This window comes from Melozone crissalis, unplaced genomic scaffold (genome assembly GCF_028551555.1).
Source record: "Melozone crissalis strain CALT ecotype California unplaced genomic scaffold, PUWL_Pcris_2 ptg000107l_1, whole genome shotgun sequence".
Lineage (NCBI taxonomy): Eukaryota > Metazoa > Chordata > Aves > Passeriformes > Passerellidae > Melozone > Melozone crissalis.
The window spans coordinates 1,654,555-1,666,081 of NW_026535884.1; the positions used below are offsets into that span (position 1 = coordinate 1,654,555).

The following is an 11,527-nucleotide window of genomic DNA, read 5'->3' on the forward strand; positions in this document are numbered from 1 at the left end:
TGAAAAACGACTTTCTGCTACTCACAGGAGCTCAGACAGCAAAATTCTAGTCCAGGACTGACTGAGAAAGAGGACCCCCATGGGTACACCTGTACTACTCAAGAGAAAGGAAAGACGACTGAGTGAAAACTTCATTTGCACTTATTTTAAATGGCTCTTTCACTGAGATAAAGGAAGAAATCTATTATTAGCCAAGTCACACCAACTGCTACCCCACCTTTTTGCAGACTCTTTCTAACCTGTAGCTAAAACTGTGGCATACTACAGGATAATCACCGACATGGTCTTTCCAGGCACAATTTATATTAAAAAAATTATATATATATATATATAAAACCTCAAAATATATATAATTTTATGTTGGTGAAGTGCACTCAGAAGTACAGCTGTCACTGGTTACACACTGAGAGCCAGGTTTACCTCACAGGCACACACCTAAAGCACAACTGATTCAGCAGAGCTGCATTTGTCCTTTCAAACGTGATTTTATTGCCATAAATGGAGCACTGACACATTTGCTCAGGCAGTGTAAGACAACAGAAATCCCTATGTTAACCAAAACAAATAAGCTCTGCAGCACTGCAGTCAGTAAACTGTAATTAAGAAGGTGGCAACATAAGGGCAGCTGTCCACAAAATCCCATTGTAATTATGCATAGTTTATGGCTAAACTAATGGGATGAACAATTTAAATTAATTACAAACTCTGCCAAGGTAGCCATCTATTCCCAAGTCTATTAATTAGAATCAATTTAATCCCCACTGGGATAAAGGTCAAACAACATGTATTTGACCCTTTTCTCCTGGCGTCAGTGTTATCAGCCAATGGATCTGGCAGTGCCTGGGTCTGACTTGTTCAGCTCCTCAGGATGTTGACAGGATGCTTTGAAGAACAGAGTCTGGGCCCAGCTAAAAGAATCTTTAATAATTTCTGCTTTATATTCCTGATAAGCATGGGTTTAGAAAGGCCAGAGCTTATTCTCAGCTCTGAGGCTGTTGTTCTCAGTCTTGAGGAGTTTTTCTTTTCAGTCGCCCTTTCCTGCAGAAAACCTTGAAGCAGCAATTGTGTCAGATTTGTGTCTTCACTTTGGGGCAGGAATCAAAGTGAAAGTGAACATTTAACACTAACTAGCATTTGTTATTGGATTTTAAAACAAATATTCAAACTTATACTCAATAATCATTAGCTGACATTTTCAAACTGCTTAGAGGGAAAGACACCAAATTTCCAGACCCTTGTCCAATTGTATGGGCAGGCAATCAAGAGAAGAGTTATTTTTTTCTTCTCCCCATCACTCTTGCAGAATGAATTAACTGGCTTCTTCTGTGAACTTCATTATTATCACCTATTTGTCCTAATTATTTTGGGTTTTCTTTGTTTGTTTGTTTTTGTTTGGTTGGTTTGTTTTTTTTTTTAACTTGCTTTTGATTCCTCTCAGGTTACTGTCAGGCCAAGTTCCTGCCTTGCTCTGGCAGTTTGATGTAAAACCAGAGAGTTCTTGATGTGCCAACTTTGAATGTCGCTGATCTCTTTGAGAAATGGAATTCAGAGTGAATTTAGAGTTTTCTAAGTTCCTCCTTTGCAATTTTACTATCCACTGCACAGTATCACTCTAATAAAGCAGGTTGCCACAGCAATCTTAAGAATAATAAAATCTTTGATTCCTTTAAAAGGTTTTAGTCAAATGCTTAGGACTGTATACATGGATTATGGTCACTATTAAAGCAAATTGCTGTGCCTGGCTAATTAAATCAGACATTAGCTCAACAGCATGTTTGATTCTTTTATAATGCAGTAAAAACTACCTACAGGTTCTACAAGTCTGAGACTTTTCTGGCCTGTGCCAGAGCCATGACATAAATGCAACATAAATACTCAGCAACACTTTTACAAGTCACTGTAGGTGATGAAACTACACAAATAAAATAGGGATGAATCACTTCAGGTAAGTGGCCTGAAACATCACGGCCCAAACCTTCCTGTCAGCCCCTGAAGTTCAGAAAATCTGCCTTTTTCCTTCCTGTGGTACAAATGAGACTGAGAATGATGGAACAAGACTATGGCTGAGGCTCTGGATGTCCTCTGGTCCAACCCCCTGCTCAAGATCAACCTCATCTACTGCTTTGACCAGGTCAGCTCAATTTGAATTTCACTGCCTCCTCCTCCAGCTGAGCCTCTATTTTCACTTTCAAGGTATTCACTTTCACTTTACCCATACTCCCTTCACCTTTATTTAGCATTAGGTCCACTGCAGCCTTTACCTCCCAGCATTAATTTTAAAAACAATCTGTTTTCTACCACACTCCCTGCACCTCTCTAAACATTCTTCAAAACTCTTCACTGCTACTTTTCAAACCCTACCTTAAAACTTCCATTGCTGTGATGCTCTTCCAAAACTTTAAACTGGCTCAACAAGTGGTGCTGCAGTCTCTGGCTTTCATCAGCAGAGAGCTCTGTGCTGGTACTCATTGTCACCTTTTGGTTTTTATCTCCACTGTCACGTTTATTTATTTTATCCCTGCCAACCCTGAGGTCAACATCATCGTTTGCTGTTGTTCTAACAAAGCACATTTAGCATCTTTATACTAAACAGTCTTTGGTGTGAAGTCAGTTTTTGAGGCACTGCAATGACATTAATATAAAACCTCATCTTTAAAAGTTTAAGATTTTTTTACAGCATTGGCACAGTCCTTGTATTTAGTGGGAAGCCTCATTTAACTGCCTTGGTGCCAGACCTTCAGCATGTTAAAAAGTGCTGGATCTTGGTGTGCCAACTCAGCATGGTCTCAATTGGGACAGCATTTTCTCATAACATCACTGCATCTTGATGAGAGGTGACAAGACTGCAACTCTGCAAGCACCACTTCTTGTTAACATCGTTTATTCTCCTTACAACACACCCAGCAACAAGAGACAGGTATGTTCCAAATTATAACTTAAAACAGCTCCAGCCCAAGCTGCTTCACAGACACCAAAGATCTGAGAGCTGATAAATCCTGGTGGTGCCTGCCAGGCAGAGACACTTATTCAGCATGTTATTCCAAGTGCTGGCCTTGGCAGCAGCCCCCAGCACAGGCTCCATGCCATGGCAGCCTGGCACTCCAAAAAGGGCTCTTCTGCCCATCCTTAAATCCAATCAACAAAGCTGGGAGCTGCCAACAGGAAGCCATTAAATAAAGCTGCCATCAGGATGTAATCTTTGGAGAAATAAAGCCTTTCTGGAGACTATAAAGCCACCCAATCAGATCTGTGCTGTCATACTTTACCAAAAGTTTCAAATTAATGTATTATTTCACATGACATGGAAAAACATTCACTCCCCAGCTCTTCTCATGTACTTCTGGTTGCTGCTAAGTTGTGACATGCTCTCCTAGTTCACTGTAAGATTAAGTGCTTAAACTTAAGGAAGATTAAAGTAACCATCATTTAACATATCCCTGAAGCTGCTGCATTCCTGTGGTGGTTCCTTTGCAACCACACACACAACAGGAGAGATTAATCACTTACAACCTCACATTTGCACTACAGGTAAATATTCTCATTACACTAAAATATCTACAGCATAGAAATTTTCCTTTTAGATTACATTAGTGCATTTTCCTTTTAGATTACACCATCCTTTTCACACAACGTCAGATTGCCTTTTCCAAATGGTCACTTACTTTTTTGCATTTTTGAAATGACTGCACAGAAATCCATTAGGCACATGGGCTGTACCACCACAGGGCAGGAAAAGCATTCAGAATAGGGACAGATGCTCACCTGGCAACAGTTTCTTAGCACTGAAATCTAAATATATATATAAATTTTACACTGAGTCTTTTAAAACCAGGCTACCTTAAATGTAGTGCACCACACTCACATATTGCACTGGGTAGTGTACATCAAAACTGTGTCCATTTCTTTTATAAACCTAATTTTAAAGGCTTTCTAATTTCATTATGTCAAGTCATGATGCCTGTTAAAAACAAGTACATGTGATTAATCAGTTTCTGAGAAAAATCAGGTTCTCTCAGCTCTGAAAGTGTGTCATTTTAAAGCAGCTCTTTTCCTTCTATCAGGACTAATATTCTCTGGGGTGGCCAGATCAGGTCTAGTCATGTTCTGAGCTGAGAAGGAATGAGTGTGTCAGAAATCAGTTATTACTTGCAGAACAAAAGTGTCTCCTTGACAACTGGCCCAGCACATGGGATTTTAAAGCTGACAGAAGCAGAAGGGCTTCCTAGGGTTCCTGCAGGGATCTCCTCTGTTCCAAGCCTGGAACCCTTTCTTTTGGAAAGTACAGGATTCCTGCAGGGATCTCTCATGCCCTCCCCACTCCCCAGGACACATTCAGGAATTATAAACCTTTGTACATTACAAAAGGAAGGGTCTCAGGTTTGGATGAAGTCTGGGGCACATTCCTATCCCAGTCCACCAGGAATTTGATGCCAGGCAAGAGATACTCTGCAATGAAATTTTGCAAGACTCTTCTACAGGCTCTGAAAGTGCAACCAGAGATGAATGTTTGAGAGTGACAGATATTTTAAGACATTTTGGAATAAGAACTCTTACTGAATCCATGGGAGACACTCATAGATTTTGTCCTGCACCTCAAAAAAAGTCACAGCTCTGAAATAGCAGCAGTGGCTTTTGCTCTCATATCAGGAGATTTGTATTAATTTAATATCCAGCTCTGGTCACACAGCATTGGTATGTGTTATAAAGAAGCTTTTAGAAGGTGTATATACATGAATTCATACAAATCAGGACAATAATATATGAGCCATTCACTTAAGAGTTGGACTCGTTAATCCTTGTGGAGTCTCTTCCAACTCAAAGTATTCTGTGAAATCTGTGAACTAATAAGTCAATGTGATTCATAAAGACCAAAATGAAATATTCATAGAGCTACAGATGCAATTTGTGTGGGAGGAGCATGCCATTGATAAACTCATCTCAAAACTTGCCAGATTTTCCATTACTGGGAATACAAGGCTAAATTCTAAGACCTGATAACATATTTTTTTACATAACCTCTCACCAATACTCTCAGCCTAAACACAAAATAGCCTCAAATCTTACTCAGCTAAACCTCTCCAATTATACAAGGCTTTCAAGCACTTGTAATTCCTCTGAGGTTTTCAGTTCTGTTGGGGAAAGTGGAACACTGAGGGAAACCCCAGGTTCCAGCAGCAGTGTGGGCTTGCACAGCTCTCATCCATCCCTTTCTTGGTGCTGCTTCCTTCCTCAAATTCTTCCCATCCCAGCTGACACTGAACTGAGAGAGGACAGCACAACCAAAACCAAGAAATCTTCCACAATGCAGACACTGAGGTCTGACTTTGAAGAATGCTGTGAAAATACCAATGGAGGGAACAGTTGAGATTTCAGGGCTGTTGGGTTTTTTTGGAAACATCCAAGAAACTCTTCCAAGGTCACTGTCAGATAAACAAGAATAATAAATTACATACAGCTTTAGCTGGGGAATCTGTTTCAGTCCTATTATTATCATCTTTTTCAGTTACTTTTATTAGGTTTTGTTGACATTTAACAATGCAGAATGTCTAAGAACCAAGCATCCCCTTCCCATTCAATCACAACTCAAATTAGATAACCTGTGAACAAAGTAAATTAAAATGACGAGGAAAATTTTTAGAGATCAAAGTTTCCTAAAAGAAAACCTAACAAAGATAAAGACATAGGAATCAAAACTTCTTCACTAGAGACTATCAAAACCAAGGCTAACAAATTCCTGGCAAAGGCACTATAATGAAAGTTCTGTAGGAAAAGCAAATGGCTTTGAGGAAACCAGGCACAGTTTCCCACTCTGCTGAGCAGTGAATGAACCCATTCAGCCCCTACACCCCCTGACTGCTCACATCTGCACAAGGCTGTTCTCCAACACAAGAAATACTGTTCAAAGGGGCCAGTCTTTCCAATATTAACTGGATTATACAGTACAGTCCTTGCAAAACACCATTAGGCTTTGGAAGTGGATTTTTATTTCATAGGCATTAAATCATAAACTCATAAAAGTCTCTCCTTCTCCCATTTCATTAACACAGACATTCTCTGCCATTTTGGCTCACCAGAGTATCAACAGCTACGAGCCTTGACAGAGCTACCAGTGTGTGAGACTGAGGCAGAGGTGATACTGCATTGACCAAATACTTTTAAGGTACAGTCAAATTCTCAAGAGTCAAAGCAAGCAACAGTGAGGATTTTGAATTTTGCAAGCAGGCAAGAAGGGACTGAAAGCAGAAAGTTGATTTCTCCAGCAATTCAGCCACAGCAAAGTAGCTTCTCAGGCAGCACTTATGAATCTGGACACATCTCTGGGAAGTTGGATTACAACACTTGAACGTTTCCGGAGAAAAGTCAGTGCTGTTCATCCCTCATCATAACACTAACATGTCCTGGATCATCTGTAAGCACTTCATCCCTGCACACAGCTCATTTACATGCTCTTGGCTTTTTCCAGAAGTGCTCCAGGAAGCATTTCAATACACAGCACCTCCCAGGACCAAGTAGTTCTTGACAACTACTTGAAATTACAAAGGGGGTATGGATCCTTTGACCTCTCAGGGTACACTTGAACAGGAATTATCTGATGATTAAAGTCTCCCATTGCCTAAAAATTGCTGGCAGTCTTAAATGAAAAAAAAAAACGGAACATACACTTCTGAAACTGCAAATAGAACTGGCACTGCTTTGTGCCTTTATTGGCGATTTCTTTGGAAAGGCCAACGAACAACTTTGAGAAAAGAAACATCACTTGAGAAGGAAATGTCTCCTAGACATTTATCCAAGTCACATTTGAGGCACAATGGCAGAGCAATGGGGGTAAAGAATGGGAATCGGGATGGATTTACAAGATCATGCCCAAGAGACTTCCATTCCATTAGACTGAGAATTTTACTCTCCATGCTCATCAATCAAGACACTGTATTTCCATTTGCATAAACCCTTCTGGGATTTATTTCTTGTCCTCTTCACAGCTTTAAATGCAAGATCAAATTTTACAGTAGAGGAGTTGCAGATGTGGCAATTCATAATCTTGTGAAACACAACATTTGCCACCTTGCTCGAAAACGGCTCCGCTGCATCTCACTTGTGAGCCTCTGAAACTGAGTGTAAGATGAAATCCCATCCAGTCTAATTACCAGAGAAGTTTCATAGCCTCACAGTCCCAACTAACTTATCTTTCTGAAGATTCTAATCTCAAAAATATGGTTATATATCGCCGCCTACCTCCAAAAGCCCGCCACTATGTCTGTGTGCGCAGGCGCCGGGAGCGCTTGGTCAGGACACACTGCACGCCCTCCACCAGAACCTGAGCCCTGGCACTGCTGCCAACCTCCTCCATGGCATGCTGGGCTGGGCCCAGAACTCCATGCCTCTGCTGGAAGTCTTTTTCTGAACTTGGAATGTGGTGACTGCGCCATCTGATAATCAGAATCTGCTCTAAGTTAGTAATTATGATCAATAATTCAAGCTTTGCATATTAGTGTAAGCCAGTTTTTGTAAAAAGAGAAAAACAGTCGGTTTTCATGAGCCTTATCAAAAGATGACTTGCTAGACACTCCAAGGCTTTTTCATTTCTTTTTGGTTGTCAAATGCAAAGTGTAAAATTGAAGAGGAGTGCCAAGCAGAAGGTTGTGCATGGTACATGGCGACTGCACAAAATCCACAAATTTAGGGTTGAGCACAGAAGCAGGAAAAAAATGAAATCTCATAGCAAAGGGAATGGAAAGTACCACATGTAGGTAAAATTAGCATTAAAACTACTAAGGAGATGAAGCCAACTTTGGTGTTCTCACCACAGGCTGGCAGGCAGTGCCACTACCAGGGGGATCAGAACTTGCTGAGGGCCATATGACTGACTGCACACCATGATCTAACTGAAAAGAAAATCTAATTCAAACTGAGTCAAAGACTTAAACACCTTGATGACGCACATGGAAACATCCCCAAAGGCAAAACACCCCAAAGTTCTAACCAGTAACTAGCAACATAGAGCATTTCAGAACATATGAGTACAAAGGTTCCCAATAATTATTCTCATATATTCTGTATTCTTTCCGTGTACAATATGTAGAGATCCTGTAGATAGGACATAGAGCTAGAATACAGTCTGTGTCTGTTTACAGTAATTCCATCCTCAGCTCTCTCTCCAACAGCCCTGGCTCCTTTTGGCCCCTGTCCCTTGGCTCCTCAGGGCCATTGTTCAGCTCCCAGCTCAACTGCAGCAAAACAGCTCTTAAATGTGCTGTAGAAATGGTAGCACTTTAATGCCAGCACTCAGCATAGCAACCAGCCGCTCTAAAAAAATAAATAATGAAGCCTGGTATTCCAACAGATAATATAAATACACCTTCAGCAAATTTCTTGGGTCCAAAGGTCAATCAACTTGTTTGCTCTGACTCCCAGAATGTGTAAATCTCAACATGATGTTTAAACACAAACACAGACAAACATCAAAGTTCAATGCTGACATATTTTACACCTCAGAGTTACATGCCAGAATAGCTCTGTACCACACAGAGAAAACTGTAATGCATGTGTAAGGAAGTGATAAAACCCTATCCTGAACTAAATCCAAATGTTTTTCTTTAAATAGCCTCTCATTCTGTATTTTTCCTCTTCTTTCTTCTCTATTTATTCTCATTCATTCTCTCACACAGAGAAGTATTTATGCAGCTAATTTCACCAGTCCTCCCTTTAATTACCAATAAAAGGGGAGATGAAACTTTCCATCCTGAGACTCATTTCAGGATTTGTGTGTTTCTGCATCCCTGACTGATCCACACATAGGAACATACTTGTATTTACAAAACCACAACATTTCAAGGTAAATGTTTCTGAGTTTCTGAGCAAGAGAATGGACCCACCAGCTACACTGGCACCTCTGGGCTGCTGTGCAGAGCAGCCACTCTCAGCCTCTCTCCTCAAGGAAATGTGCAAATAATCCCACAGCTTCCACTCAAGCTGTGCTCTTCTTGCCGGCTTCTCATTCATTTTCCCCTTGAACAGCTCTGGGCTGTCCAAAAATGAAACACAAGGGACTTCAGGAAGAACAAGGAATTACTTTCACAAATGGAAACCCAGCAGGGTGAAAGGGAACCCAGTGTCCCAGAGCCACCTGCCCCTCTCCTCTGGGGTGATATGACCCAATAGAGGAGGGCTCACTGTGCATGATTCCCATGCCCCTCATCTTTGGAGTGATAGCCTGATAGAGGAAGGCTCGCTGTACATGATCCCTCTCCTTTGGAGTGATATGACCCTGATAGAGAAGGGCTCACTACATGATCCCCATGTTCCTCTCCTCTGGGGTGATATGACCCTGATAGAGAAGGGCTCACTGTACAGGATCTATCCCCATGACCCTCTCATTTGGGGTGATATCCTGACAGAGGAAGGCTCACTGTACATGATCTTTCTCATCTAGGGTGATGTGATCCTGACAGAGGAGGGCTCACTACATGATCCCCATGCCCAGCAGCGCCAGAAAGCAGCAATGGAAGTGAGCCCTGGCTCCATGCATAGAATCGCTCAGCTCTCCTTCCCCTGCCACAGCAAACCTGGGCTGAGGCAAAACCCTCTCCTTTGTCAACCGCGTTTTCCCGGATGGGATGGGAAAGGCAGGACGCGGTGAAGGAGGAGTGGGCAACTTCTGAAATGAAACCGATGTAATAACTCAGAGAGCTGCTCTCACCTTTCCAGGCGATCCCACCCGGAGGTGGGGCAGCAGGGCTCGCTGGCAGAGCAGCAGGTGGGCGCTCCCCATCCCATCCCAAATCCCATCCCCGCTCACCTTCCTGGCTCCTCTCCGGGCGAACTCCCGGGCCAGGTGCCGGCCGATGCCGCGGCCCCCGCCGGTCACCAGCACGTTCTCCCGGGACAGGTCCCGCAGCTTGGGCGGCAGCAGCAGGCACACGGCGGCTTTCACCACCAGATACACCATCTGCACCGGGAACAGCAGCAGGGCGCCCAGCCACTTCCACATCATCCTCTTCTGCCAGGCAAAGTTCTCCTCCAAGCCTCCACAGAACCAAGGTGACAGAGAAAGAAAAGCGATAGCCTTCATGCACCCCCAGATGGGTGACAGTTCTTCAGCCCCCCTTCCAAAACTTGGGGGCAAGAGGTTCTTGGACTGGAAAAATCCTTCCCTCCCCCGAAAAAATAAATGGGGGTAGGAGTAAAGTAGTGCAGAAAACCAAGTCACTCCTGTTTCTTGATCGGTGTCCTCTGGGATTGTCACACGCAGGTAAAACAGCTTCCTTGCTTTTTAACTGGAAAGCTTGTTTTTTAAATTAAAACAGAGGGGGGGGAAAAAAAGTAGAATTAAAAGTAACCATACATCTCTCCGCTGCAAAAACCCACATCAAAATCCAGTATCCAAACGAAAGGTTTTTATATGTAGAAAAATAAAATAAAGCAGCCTATGTCTCCAAATTTCAGCCTGCAGTGCCTTCCAGGCAGCTCATTTCTATTCTTAGACTCAGGAAATTGCTTAAATAAGATAGAATTGCCAGGACCTTCTTTTTAAGAAAACCTCAATTCAGGGTGAGGTTGTTGTTTTTGTTTTAGTATCTATAAATATCTATAGACGTTCTGTCTTGAGCCGGTTGCAAAGGCTGAGCCGGTCACTGCCTCTCTCTGCCCCCTCTCCCGGTTTTTTCACTTGGAGCGTGGATCACAGAGCAGGAATTACGCCGTGCACTACTTCAGCTCTGGCTCTTACTCATTTCTGCCTATTGCCGTCTCTGCCGCCCAGGGCCGCGGCGCTGGGGAGGTTTTATACCCCATTAATCCTGATTGACAGTTAAAGTGTCGGGCCGATTTCACTACTGTTCCTGGGAGTGGCTGCTGCTCTGCCCTCCCCCGCCGGCCGCCGCCGCGCCACCGGCTCGCTGCGCCTGGGCCGCCGCTGCCAGCGCGGCCGCCGGGGCCACCTGCGGGCACCAGGGGCGAGCTGCGGGCACCATGGGCTATCTGTGAGCCGCCAGGGCCACCTGCGGGCACCAGGGGCGAGCTGCGGGCACCCTGGGCCGTCTGTGGGCCGGCAGGGCCACCTGCGGGCACCATGGGCTATCTGTGGGCCGCCAGGGCCACCTGCGAGCACCAGGGGCGAGCTGCGGGCACCATGGGCCATCTGTGGGCCGGCAGGGCCACCTGCGGGCACCATGGGATTGCTGCGGGCACCACGGGCTATCTGTGGGCCGCCAGGGCCACCTGCGGGCACCAGGGGCGAGCTGCGGGCACCATGGGCCATCTGTGGGCTAGCAGGGCCACCTGCGGGCACTATGGGCCAGCTCCGGGCACCCTGAGCTTTCTGTGAGCCAGCAGGGCCACCTGCGGGCACCCTGGGCTTGCTGTGGGCACCCTGGGCCAGCAGGGCCACCTGCGGTCACCATGGGCTATCTGCGGGCACTATGGGCTCTCTGCGGGCCAGCAGGGTCAGCTGTGGGCACCCTGAGCTTTCTGTGGGCCGCCAGAGCCACCTGCGGGCACTATGGGCCATCTGCTGGCACCCCAGGCCACC

General features: G+C 44.4%; 1 protein-coding gene across 1 annotated transcript in view; it reads right to left on the minus strand.

The window, feature by feature from the left end:
• Window positions 1–10,739, minus strand: part of DHRS3 (dehydrogenase/reductase 3) — a 31,991-nt gene extending 21,252 nt beyond the window's left edge. Inside the window, exon 1 of the mRNA XM_054291925.1 lies at window positions 9,797–10,739. Within this exon, the coding sequence (XP_054147900.1) occupies window positions 9,797–10,069 (273 nt within the window). The 5' untranslated portion in view covers window positions 10,070–10,739. The remainder of the gene's footprint in view (window positions 1–9,796) is intronic.
• Window positions 10,740–11,527: the final 788 nt, after the last annotated feature.